Here is a 12,873-nt window from a genome sequence, read left to right as displayed (position 1 = left end):
AGGTGGTAGTCATCAAAGATGGGATTTGAACCAAAGTCCTTTGATTCCAGAGTCAATACTCTTTCCAGGGCACTAAACTGTTGAATGAATTGAAGGTGCTTATAATCTATTAGAAGTAATAAGAAATACACAAATAACTATAATGTAATTTAGAGCATGAGTGTGAGCTAAGGCTTCATGAAGCAATTAACACCTGAGTTAGGCCTGGAAGGAAAAGAAGGATTGTAGTAGGAGGGAGAGATGTGTGTTAAGACCATTCCTGTCATAAGGGCCATCCTGCATGGAGAAGCCAGGACAAGTTAGAATTTGGGGAGCAATTAGTAGTTCAGTTTGTCTAGAGCATAGAGTGCAGAATATAAATGAGGAATGTAAGTTGGAAAGGTAGTTTGGAGTCAGATTGTGGAAGACCTTGAATACAGAAGTTTATCTTTTATTTGGTAAAGGATGGGGAGCTTTTGATGGCTTTTGAGCAGGGAAGTCACAGTTTGGCATGTGCCTTAGGAAGATCACTCTATCAGAGAGAGAAACATATATTGGAGAGGAAAGAGACTAGAGGAAAGGGTTAGAAAGGGTAGAACTTAGAGGCAGAGAGAGATAAATCAGAAGGCTAAAGCCTGGTAGATCAGGTAAGAAGTAAGGTGAGTTTGCACTGGTGCTAGTGAAGAGGGAATGGATTCCAGAGATACTATTAAAATAAAAATGATAGAAATAGGCAACTGACTGAAAGGTAGGAAGTGGAAAGAAGGTTGAAAAACCAAGAATAATTCTAAAGTTTCAAACCAGGTTGACTGGGAAGTTGATGTTGTCACTAACATATAAGGAAGCAGGAAAGAAGGGCAAGTATTTGAGAAAAGATTCCAAGTTCAGTTTGAGTCATATTGAGTTTAAGATAATTGGCAGAATATTTGGGGATGGTACTGTAGGAAATTAAAAATGCATGATTAGAGATCAGAGGATGGGTCAGGGTGGGAGATACAGATTTTAGCAACCATCTACAGAGAAGTGATCATTGAAGACTTGGGAGTGAATAAACCATCAAGGGAAAGAATGTAGAAAAAGATAAGAAGAGAATTGAGCAAGGAACTTTGAGGGATAGCTGCATTTATGGGGCAGAAGGAGAAAGAGAAGCCTCCCAATCAAAGATGAGAGAAGAGAGCCAATTGTAATGGAATCCAATGGAGAAGAGGATATCAAGAAAATGGAGTGGTCCACTAGAGTTACCAAAGTGAAAAACAAAAAAAAAAAGCTATAAATTGACAACAATAAAAATTAACTCACCTATGGGATAAAATGCTGCCCAGGCAAATGTTGACAGTTTGGCAATTCTATCTTCAGTTGTGCCAGCTATTGTAAAAATGTCAAGGAAAATAAGCCTTGGGGAGAGGGGGACAAGAAGGAGCTTTGGATTTGTTGATAAGGAAATCATTCATGACTTTGGAAAGGGTCTGGTGGCTAAAGACAGAAGGAACGGTGAGAAAAATGGAGAAATTAGAAAAACGTTGCTTTTTCTAGAAACTTAGCACAAAACAAGAGGGATAAGAAGATGACAGGAAGATTTTGGAATAGATGATACCAGAATCAGGAAAGGAGAAGAAAGGAGTAGAGAAGAAAACTTGAAGATGAAAGGAGGTGGGAGTAGTTGAAAGAATAAAAATCCAGAAGAGAAAGGAAGAGTTGGAACTTAAGAGCACAAATAAAGGTGTTAAAATTGGCAAATTGGAGGACCACTTCGTCCTCTGAGGGAAGGAAGAGAGGATAGGTGAAGACAGTTTAAAGTGTGGGGAAGGAAAATTAAGAGAATATGAACTGACCTTTGTTCTGCTGCTATCATTCAATGACATTGCCTTCTTTGAGGTTCACGACAACTGACTCTATCACCCTCTCTTGACATGCCACAATCTTGTATCAATGACCAACACAGTCTCCTACTTTCCTCAATGACTTCAATTCTTGGCTTACAGTAACCTTCTCCAACTCATCCCCTAGCATCATGCTTAGTGACTTCAATATTTGTGTGGAAGAGCCTTCTAATACCTATTGAAGACAATGGAAGATGAAAGGAGAATGCTAACCCCATCTTTTGGCTTTATGTGTTGAGAGGCATGAAAAAAGAACAACTACATAGGAGGGAGTGGTGAAGGCTATGGTGCCTCAGGAAAACCAGGTTTTAGTTAAAGAAGCAGATGAGGAAGAGATTGAGGATGAAGGAGAGTTGGTTTCCAATAGGATGAGGATTAGTTCCTCAGAAGTAGTGGAAGTGATGAAAAGGGGAAGATAGGAATCAGGACAGATAGGACTAAGCAATATAGAGAAGAGGGTATGTGAGGAGGTAGTGAGGGTGAAGAGATTTCTGCCTATCACAATCATTATCAATGATAAGGATTAGAGGAATAGGACATTGTGGGGTAAACTGGAGAAACAAGTCAGCCATGAGAGTACTGAGTAGAAACTTTTAGAATTAATCTTGGGATCTTTCATTGTGTTGAAAATCATGATGGATATAGTGAGGCTTCTCCCAAATGCCTGTTGTTTGGTTCCCTGCCTCTATAGTGATTCAATGATGATTCAGCTTTTACCCAATTTCAGATGACCTGGACATCTCACAACAGCATTGGGAGACACTGAAAAATGTCAGAGCCTCTAATCCCATCCATCCCTCGAGGGTCATCTATTGCATGAAGCCTTCCATGACTACTCCAGTCCTCCCTGATCTCCTGTTTTTTCTATAGCATTAGACTTGGAATCAACAAGACCCCACCTTAGATGACTACTAGCTTTGTGACCCTGGATAACTCACTTCTCTGCATTTTCTCATCTGAAAAAAAATGGGTATAATAATATCACCTACCTCACAGGGTTGCTGTGGGGAACAAATAAGATCATATACATTCAGTGCTTTGTAAAACTTACAGGTTCAACTTAAAAATGAGCTACTATGATTATTATTAGCACCCTAGAGTCTGTCCTTTGTCATTCAATTCTGTCCCATATTGCTTTCCATTGGTGTCATGTATGTGTCTTGCACACTTTCCTAGGTTGGATACACCTTGAATGCTTACAAATTCTTTATTGTGAAGACCTGCTTACCTGTGTGATCTTGGGCAAGTCCCCCAATTTCCCCTCCATAAAATGAAGGCCAAATGCTCTCTGAAGGCCCTTCCAGCTCTAAATCTGTGATTTTGTGTAAAATCTCCTTCATGATCCCCATCGATATACAGAAAGAACTGAGGAAGCCCTTGCTCAATGACTCAGGTCAGTCTCAGACTCCCTCATCTTCAAATCTGGCATCTGTCCCATTGCCCTTCCAGGTCATGCAGAAAGCCCCTAAGGAATGTCATTGCCTCCTTTTCTTTCTGGCTCCTGCCTTTCTGGAGCTCCCCAGTGACTGATGGGAAATGACATCGCTATTGTGGGGTGGAGCACTGGGGCTGGAATCTGAAGGCCTGGGTACAAGCCCCCTTCCTAGCTGTGTGACCAAGGGAAAGTCATTTTCACTTTTCTGAGCCTCAGTTTCCTCACTTGTAAAATGGTGGCAATTATCCTTGTACCACCTACCTGACTGAGATGTCCTGAAGATCCAAGGAGATAACAAATGCAAAGTGATTAATGACACATTTTTCTTCGATATTCCAAGGTGGTTATGGCACCTTGATGCCACCTGCTAGTGTCATTCCCCAATTCCATAGCACAATGCCCTGCAGCTTATATTTAACCCATCCTCTCTGGGTATGGGTCAGTCAGGGATTCAAAAAGATGACCCAGAGGCTAACCTCTGGCCACCCTGAGTTGCCAATACAAGCTGTGAACTGGACTGCAGACTCATCACTCTGGGAGGAGTGGGAGTGTCTTCCACAGGCCCAAGGTTCATCCAGGGCAGGCAGCCTGCCTCCCTTCCCCTTCTCCCTGTCTTCCTACTTTGTGTTAGCAGATGTGTTAGCCTGTTACATATAATATCAGGTAGAGTATAAAGCAAATCTGTCTTGGATTATAGTAACAGGTTAATTTCTGAAGTGATGGGAAGATCTTGTCATAAAGCAGGCCTGGAAACCCCTGAGCCTCCCTTCCTCTATCCTATGCCCCCAGGTCAGAGTGATGCTCCGGTTTTAAAATCCCCAGAGTGGGTCTTAATGCCATTGTTCTCTATATGTTCAGGCACATCAGTCAGAATGGTCACCCTCATGGGTATGGATTTTAATAGAGACCCCGAACAGGAGTCTAGAAACTTAGTTGGGCCAATACAGTGGAATACAGTGGGAGAGCTTGTCTGGTCTCAATTCTCCCCCAAACCATCCTTTTTACTACTGGCCCCTCCTGAAAGGGACTGAAGTTCCCTTGGAGAAGAAGAGGTCAGAAAGCCCAGGAAACATCCCCCAGTTGATGTCAGTCCTGGTCTCCAGACAGATGGGCAGGGGAACCACCCGTATGTTCTCTACTTTCTTACTGTCTGAGACTCAACAAAGGAGATGAGGGAATGGGGTGCGTTCCATCCAGAGTTCAGTCTTACTCACAAGGCAAAGGACAGTGATGTCTATCTATATATCAAGTCCATCCCTGTGATATGATGACCAGAGAGCTAGCTGGCCCAAAGCTTAGACCTAGGGGAATGAATGAGTGTGCCTCATTGGCTGGTCATTCAAAATTTCTAAGGCCTCCTATACAAGCAACAGCATCAACCGAGGTGAATCCCCTCATGGTAACAAGCTCACATTCATAGAGTTGACACCTTACATGTTCAAAGTTAAAATAATTTAATATTCTACCCATCTCTCTAAGCCCTTCCATCCACTTTGAGCTTGAATCTGGGAACCAAACAATGGCCCACTTGCTGGTCACAATCTCTAACTGAGAGTGGCAGCCTGGTGAAACCTCACTATATGTAACAACTGGGTTCTGGGAGCATTTTGTGTCAACTTCATTTTTGGAAATTAAATCCAATTCTGAAACTCTTATGTTGGGAATGGTTTTTATTTTTGAAATCTATGAAATGGTGAGAATGATTCCAGATTTGCCTATCTCATCTAGCAGTTAGGAAAATCAAAGAAGATAATGGAAGTAAAAGTACTCCCTTGTGTGTTAAGCCCCATGTAAGAGATTTTTACTGTCATAAAGGAGGAATATCCCCTCACACACCTTCCTTACCATCAAAGGATGGCTACATCCTGATGTGTATGGTTATATACCCATGCATCAGGGTGTATTTGGCTGGTAAATCTGAATTATCATATCAGATCACAGATCACCTTCTTCAATCTTCTTTTCCATATCTCTTTATGAGGTATGACAGGATATAGGACAGTTATCACAAATGCCAGAGTGGGCAAAAGCTTTCTACTCTTCTTGAAATTCATGAGTCCTGGGGAGGTCCCTTGCTCACCCCAAGAGGCAGTGTAGATATAGAGAAAGGACAACCAGACTGAAGAAGGGGAGACCTGGGCTCTAGTCTTGGTTTTATCGATGACTGGCTTCATGACTTTGTCCATGACTTTCTCCTCTCTACCTTTATTTCCTTTTCTATAAATGATGAAATTGGAGTAGATCATAACCTTGTTTGAGTGGCTTTCTTTTTTAGACCTCAATTTCTCTACCTGCAAAATAATGGAATCAGACTTTACCTACTCTCTGGCTCTAAGAACAGCTAGTATCCCTTCCTCTCAAGGTTTTTTTTTCTTTATGTGAACCCAGGCAGGTAAAGGCTGAAGTGTTGTATAGTTAAAAGAACAAATTTGGAGTGAGATCTAGGTTCAAATCTTGTCTCTGTCATTCACTACCTGTGTGACCTTGGCAAGTAATTTCTGTTCTCGGTTTATTTTATCATCTGTAAAATGGGGGAAGGAATTGGACTGGAGGGTCTTGAAGAACCTTTCCAGCTGTTGATCTTTCATTCTATAATCCCAGAGCTACTGTGGTATGTAGGAAGTGTTTAGCCTCTTCCTCATGGCACCTAAACTAGGGGATTGGGGGGGGGGCAGAAAGTGAAATAGTGTGGGCATTTTATAAACCCCAAGAAGGGGGTTGCAGGGTGTAGAGTATCAATCTACCCTAGGGGTGGGGAACCTGAGGCCTTGAGGCCACATGTAGCCTTCTAGGTCCTTGGGTTCGGCTTTTTGACTAAGTCCAAGTTTTACAGAACAAATTCTTTTATTAAGGGGATTTGTTCTGTGAAATTTGGATTCAGTCAAAGGGCCACACTTGAGGACCTAGAGGGCCACATGGGACACAATTGCCCACCCCTGATCTACCCCATAGGAGAGGGAAGCACTACTGGGGAGTTTAGGCTCCATGAGGATTATGGACCCAATCTTCTCCAGTCTTCTTTATTCTTCAGAATCATCTTGCAACTGCCTGATTCTCATCCTTCCTGAGAACCACATCTAGAAAGAGTAAGTTCAACCTGCCCTACAGAATTGAGGAGGCGTTACTTAAAGGAGCTCCTACCAGAGGTGGGACTCTCCTCACCCTGGGCCCACCAACTGGCATTATGGAAGCCAAAGGCCAAGCCACTAAGACTACGAGGATGCTCTGCCAACTTGATATTGAGGCCCCCAACCCACCTGCCACAATTTATGATTGGCAAGCTCTGGGGTCTTGAATGATCACTGGTGCCCTGAGTTGCATAGAAGTGGTGGCTTTGGAGGTATTGCTACCCGGTTGAGAATGTGTGTGAAGGAAAAAGCTTGAGATTTTCAGAAGGTAAGAAAGACCCAATTCAGTGAATCAACTCAAAAGTCAACTTTTTATTATTGAGGAGATGGGGTGGGAATATTGAGAGAAAGGGTCATTTCTGTCTTTGCAAGAAATGCTGGTCACTGCTCATGAAAGCTCAAGATGTTGCATTTTTTAAAAACTATAGCATTTTTTTCCAAAAATATCATTTCTTTCCCCTCCCCCCCAATTTTTGGAATCAGACCAAAGTCAAGGTACTGTCCTATTTCTAATGGGAAAATATTATATTTATTTGAGATTCAGAAGTGTGTCTCTGCAAACCTCTGATTGCTTCAAGAAACAAATCTGCTTTAGACTATACAGCAGGCACGGAAACCATGAGACAAAATTTATTTCATGCTAGAGTTGTTTTGCATAACATGGGGCATGCATCTTTACTGTGAAATGCTAACTGCGTACAATGCTGGTTGTCTCTTTAATAAATCTGGAGGCAAGTTTCTCCCCAGTGGTCTCCTGATCTTTGAGTGGTCTCCTGATCTTTGGGTTCTCTGAATCCCGTTGGCAAAGTAACACTTGGAGAATCCAGACTCTACTCATTATAAACAATTGGCCATGAAGGGACTCATGTTGGATCTCTACACCAATGGAATACAACAAAACCAGATCTGGGAAATTGATCAAGACTATGATATGTCATCATGGGTCCTGGGAGAGGTCCATGGGTCACACACATGCGGAGGGAAACAGAGAGGGAGGACGGTAGAGGTGGTGTATTCTCATAATTCTAATTGGATCAAAGTTCTTGGTGGGTTTCCATAGGAGAGATGAACTATGAAGGCATGGTCAATATGACCAATGACAGGCCAATCACCCTTTTTTTTTTAAACCATTACTCTGTATCTTGTGTACCAAAACAAAACAAAACAAAACAAAAAAACAAAAACAAAAAAACAATAACAAAAAGAAGAAGAAGAAGAAGAAGAAGAAAAAGAAGAGGAAAAAAGAAGAAGAAGAAAGAACCATACAGGTTTGTGAAGACTTCACAGTCTGGCTACAACAATGTATGTAAAAAGTAAAAGAACACTGAAAGAAAAATATAGAAGCTTCTTTTTGACTGTTTTGCTTCTATATGAGTCATACAATTTTAGGTTTGTGGTTTGTCTGTTTTTCTGGTTACTTCATGCAAGTCATGCTAAGGAAACCCTCCCCCCCCCCCACCCAAAAAAAAAAAAACCAAAAGAAAGGGGAAAAAAATCTTCTACAGTTTGTTACCATTGGGTTGCAGAGAAAGCCTATGTCCATCCTAGAATAAGGCCCAAAAAACCACGCGGACTCATCCTGCAAACCTGCGTGGCGGGATTGACTCTGTCCAAGGGTGAGGAGGGGCTGCAGGTCCACCCAGATGTTTTTTTTAGCCACCAGTGTCCTCGGTCCTCTGGCCTTGTCAAGTCACTCTCACTGCCTCTGTTGACATATACTTAGCAATGACAGGGCTTTCTTTGCAAAGATCTGCATGTAAAGAATACAATCAACACTTGAGCTTCTCTCCCTGCCCTTGGCTTTCCCGGGGTTGCTGGTTACTTAGTTGTTAAGGAAAGAGGATGAGGAGGGAGGAGGAAGAAGAAATGGGAGAAGGAGAAGAAGGAGCGGGAAGAGAGGGAAGAAGGTGGAATAATTACATGCAGAGGCAGGTATAATTCTCTCCAATTGGATTGTCTGGTTGTTCCCAGGTAGTCAGCCAAGCTAACACCTCTCTCTCTCTCCCCCTCTCTCTCTCTCTCTCTCTCACTCGCTTTCTTTTTCCTACTTGTTTTCTGAGCAATGCTTGCTCCTTAGGATAGATTCCTGTGTTTCTCCCACAGTGTTCATAGGTTCAAATTTCATCAGGGTTCCTAAGGCTCAGGATTTTCCTGAGAAAAACAAGTCTCCTGTCACTGGTGTGTGTGAACCTTGCCCTAAAGCTGACCCCTGACCTGTGACAGCAAATCATTGTCGGCTAGGGGATGGTCACCTGAAGGCTGACCCTCCCATCCCCCCCAATCTGTGACAGCCAGACAGGGGATGTCACCATTCACCAAACATACAACAACTGCCTAGTGCTACCCACTATTCGAGCAGACCTTGGCACCAGGACTGTGCAGCCTCCAGTCTAGGCCACCTCCATGCTACTTTAGGGGGCTATCCATTCCCTAATGCCACCAGGAGCTCCTGGGATCACTGACTGCTATAGGGAAATGTGGCATCTTCCGGTCCAGTGTCTCCTGGGTCACGTGCAGCACAGCCAGGGTTGAGGAGGCAGCAAAAACTATTGTTTGAATTTTTTATTTTAGACCATTCTCAGTTACTGATCCAATGTGCTATAGAATGGAGGAGCTGGGAGCCCAGGATCGACTGAGAGCTAGACAGGAAAAATGGAAGGGCGTAGCCCCTAGAGAGAGGCCTCCTGCTTTCTTCTTTTGGCTACCTGTGCTGCTAAGGCTTCAAGGCAGGGTGTAGCCTTTCCTTGGGAGATGAATAGACTCCAAGGACAGCATTGGATCAACAGTGAAATGGGCTAAGAATAAGTGCTGGCGGAGGCCAGGTGGGCAGGCCTTTGTTCCATCATGCAGTGCCATGCTGGGAAGAGATTCACCGGAAGCAGGCTTCCCAAGACCATCGAGGCAGAACCAGGAGGAGGCAAGGAATGGGATGTTCTCCTGATTCAGACAACAGTGGGAAGCAGGCAGGGTGATCGCTTGCACCCATGGCCAAAATGCAAGCGGCCAAAGAGCTTTCCCTACATCTCTGCAGAGATGCTACCGACTGCCTCAAGGCTTTCTGTTGTCCCTCTGTTTTTCATTTTTGGTTTAACCATAGGGAATGTTTGAGCACCTGGAAATAATCCTAAACCAGTCCAAGCTGTTGCTCAAGGAATACTCCCTACCTGCCCTCAGCATTGGAGAGCCCAGGGAGCATGCACCAGTTAGGAGGCTGCTACAGACATGCACATCAGTGACAATACAAAGGACAACTGGGTCAATACAGCACCATAGGAGAGAGGCTGCCCCTCCCCCATTCTGCTCACCTCCCCTGGACCAACCACATGCCAATGCCTTGGAGTCTTTAGCCCAAAGTGCTGGGTATCATTCCCAGCATTTACCAAATGTAGGTTCCACCAGTGGCCCACAAAGCCACCTGGTGCCACCTGTCCCACTCCCCAGCTCCTGCCATGCTCAAGCCACGGGAAGAGGCACCTGGATCCTCCAGTGCAGTCAAATTAGATGCCCGATTACAGGCAGAAAGCTTCAGTGGAGAGACTCATCACTTGGAGGTGGTAGGGCCTCACTGAGCCCAGGAATGGCCAGGTCTCGTGCCCTCCCCCCCTGGAACTTGAGGCATCTGGGAATTCTGACCCCATTCCTGAATGGATACCAGAAGGCACCGATCCCTTCTTGAGGGTTTCATTGTTTAATCAGGAGCATATATGAATGGCCTACCATGGGCAGCACTGGTCCCAGGGCTGGATCTAAGTTCCTTCCTTCCTGCCCCCCATCCCATCCTGTAAGACTGCATCAGCAGGTGCTTCAGTGGCTAATGAGAATGAAGGGTTCTTGTATTCCTAAATGCAACACCATGCCTGTTGGACACACAGAGGCCTTCAGGCCATCTCCATCTCCCATTCCTCTCCTTTTAAAATTTGTTTTGGGTGGAGCAAAACAGATTCAGAATCAAGAAGGCCTTTTCTGAAATATGTAACCATGGCTCCCTGACCCAGAGAGACTGCTGTCACTGAACCCTCAGAACCAGGTTAGAGTTGACCAAGGCTTTCCCTCAACACCAGAGGAGTTCAGTTTCCAGTGCATTTGCTTGATGGGTGACACCCTGTGGTTCGCCCATGGGAATCCTCCTGGGCTGAACTGGGAAGGCTAAAACTAACCCAATAGACCGATCACTTTTTCTTCTCTTGCCTAACCATACCATCTGTCAAGAGCAGCTTGGAAGACCCAAGGCCTCTCAGCAAAAAAAAAAACTGGATTGCCCCCATGCAGATCCTTGCTGGCATGCCTCCAGAAGATGGCACTGAATCAAAGTTTCCTCCAAATATTCTCTCTCCCTTTCCCTTCGCAACTTGGCCAGCTAGCATGGCTGTGCATGGAGACTGAGCTAGGGAGTTCCTTCTAGTATTCCACGTTGAAGAAATGAATTGAAGCATCCAAGTGAAGACATAAGGTTGGCTTTCTCTCCTCCCTGTATCCCTCCCTGGAGGTGTCTCTACCACCCCCTTCTCTGCCCCTCCCTGCCCCACCAGAGGGACCCAGACTCCCCTTCTCCCTCCTCCCGCCCCTCCCCTTCTACAGTGAGGGGGCAGGCAGGCAGTCCTCTTCCCCAGAGCACCAGGCCCCTAGCCCAGCAGCTACTTGACCTCCTCTACATACCCTTTCTCATTCCTCCACCAGGCGGGCACGGGTACTCCCCGGTTGATAAGAGGAAGCAGGGTCCGTATCTCTCGCGGGTGCCCGAGCGGGTAAAGGGCAGGCCCTCATCGGGCGTGAGGGCCTGGTCTATGTGGGGGCAGTCTTCGTTCGCCAGCGCGGCATTGGCCACCTCCCCGTTCAGTTTGGAATCTTCAAACATATAAGCAGAAGCTATTGAAACACTCAAAACCATTTAGTGGGAGGGAGGAAAGGCTGTATGTCAGGGAGATAGCTGCAAAGGGAACATGGCGGTCCAAGCCATCGTAGGTCATTCCTGTCTCCTCCAAAATCAAAACAGGAGATGGACAAAGGGAACGGGAAGGGCACCAGCTTTACTGCACAATGACAACCTACTGTGCCACAGACAGCGCCGGGTGGGGTGTGCTCAAAGTTTGCAAAAAGATGAGCGGTGTGATCGGGCCGGTGGGCTGCAGAGCTAATGCTGAGGCCAGGGTCCAGCATAGGGCAGATGGCACAGAATGGACACATGGATGGGTCACAGGGGCAGCTGTCAGACACAGATCTCAAGGAAAAAGACAAACAATGGATTGAGGGGAGAGGTGGGTAGAAATCCACCACCTAAGAAAAACAGGCATTTCCAGGCTCAAATTCTAAATCCTGAAACCATCCCCTAATAGAGCACAGGCTAGTCACTCAGTCTGCTTCTTTCCTCTGTAGAGAATAGGTCACACAGTGCTCCATCCCCCCTATAGGCATGAGGTCAGTCACTGAATTTGCTCCATCCCCATACATAGACCAGTGTATCCAAGGGCCCAGTCCTAAAGATATTGTCCTGATCATTCAGTCTCCATCTTTCCACAGAAGCCAAGCTTATCACTTCAGTTTGACCAATGCCCCCCATACAGGCTGTACATGTTATTCAAACTTCTCTGTCCTTAACATCAGTCACTGAGTCTGATTGACCCCCAGTTCTCGAGTCTGATCTCTCTCTCCCCATAAAGACCAATCCAGTTGGTGCCACCCAATGGAGACCAGGTTATTAATTCAGTCTTTTCAATCTGCCTAGAGAGATCAAACCGATTGCTAGTCTTTCCTCTCCCCTTATAGACTGAGCCAGTGACTCAGGCTACAGACTTGACTATTTAGTTATTTAGTCTAATCTGACCTTGTCATAAAGATCAGATCATTAACTCAGTCTGTTGCATCCATATATATAGAAACTGAGGTCTCTCAACCTGCTTCATCTCCTTATAGGGATAGAGTTGGTCATACATAGGATCCTAGATTTAGAGCTTGAAGGAACATTGAAGACATCTATTCTGGATGTCTTACTTACAATGAGGGAAAGGGAAAGGAACGTGCCTAGAGTCTCACAGTAAGTGGGAGAGCCAGGGTCCAAACACAAGTTTGGTAATTCCAATCCAACATTCCTTTCACACTTCCTCTATGACTGCTCTATCTCCTCATGGAGACCAAAGAGGTGTCTCTGTTGAATCCTTCCAACCATAGAGATGGGGCAGGCCACTCAGCCTAATTCATTCCCATCATCAGGACTAGACCAGCCTTTCATTTTGTTCTGTTAGACACCAGAATGAACAGTCCACTGCTGCTCCATCTCCCTACAGAGACTGAGGCAGTGATTCAGGTGATTCTGTCTACCTTCCCTACCGCCCCACCAACACTACCAATAGAGACCAGGCTAGTCTCTAACTTTCCTTATTCACCCATAGATTAAAAGGCCAACCACTTAGTCTGTTCTATCACACATAGACACTGGATTGATTACATGATTAGC

The 12,873-nt window shown here is 45.0% G+C and overlaps 1 protein-coding gene across 1 annotated transcript in view; it reads right to left on the bottom strand.

The window, feature by feature from the left end:
- Positions 1 to 8,107: 8,107 nt before the first annotated feature.
- Positions 8,108 to 12,873, bottom strand: part of KCNC1 (potassium voltage-gated channel subfamily C member 1) — a 79,653-nt gene continuing 74,887 nt past the window's right edge. Inside the window, exons 3-4 of the mRNA XM_027852675.1 lie at positions 11,079 to 11,267; positions 8,108 to 8,172 (exon numbers count right to left, since the gene is read on the bottom strand). Coding sequence (XP_027708476.1) covers positions 8,108 to 8,172; positions 11,079 to 11,267 — 254 coding nt within the window. The remainder of the gene's footprint in view (positions 8,173 to 11,078; positions 11,268 to 12,873) is intronic.

This window comes from Vombatus ursinus, unplaced genomic scaffold, assembly GCF_900497805.2.
Source record: "Vombatus ursinus unplaced genomic scaffold, bare-nosed wombat genome assembly UNPS02009770.1, whole genome shotgun sequence".
NCBI classification, from domain to species: domain Eukaryota; kingdom Metazoa; phylum Chordata; class Mammalia; order Diprotodontia; family Vombatidae; genus Vombatus; species Vombatus ursinus.
The sequence above is the reverse complement of the archived record's forward strand: the minus strand, read 5'-3'. Positions and strand labels throughout refer to the sequence as shown.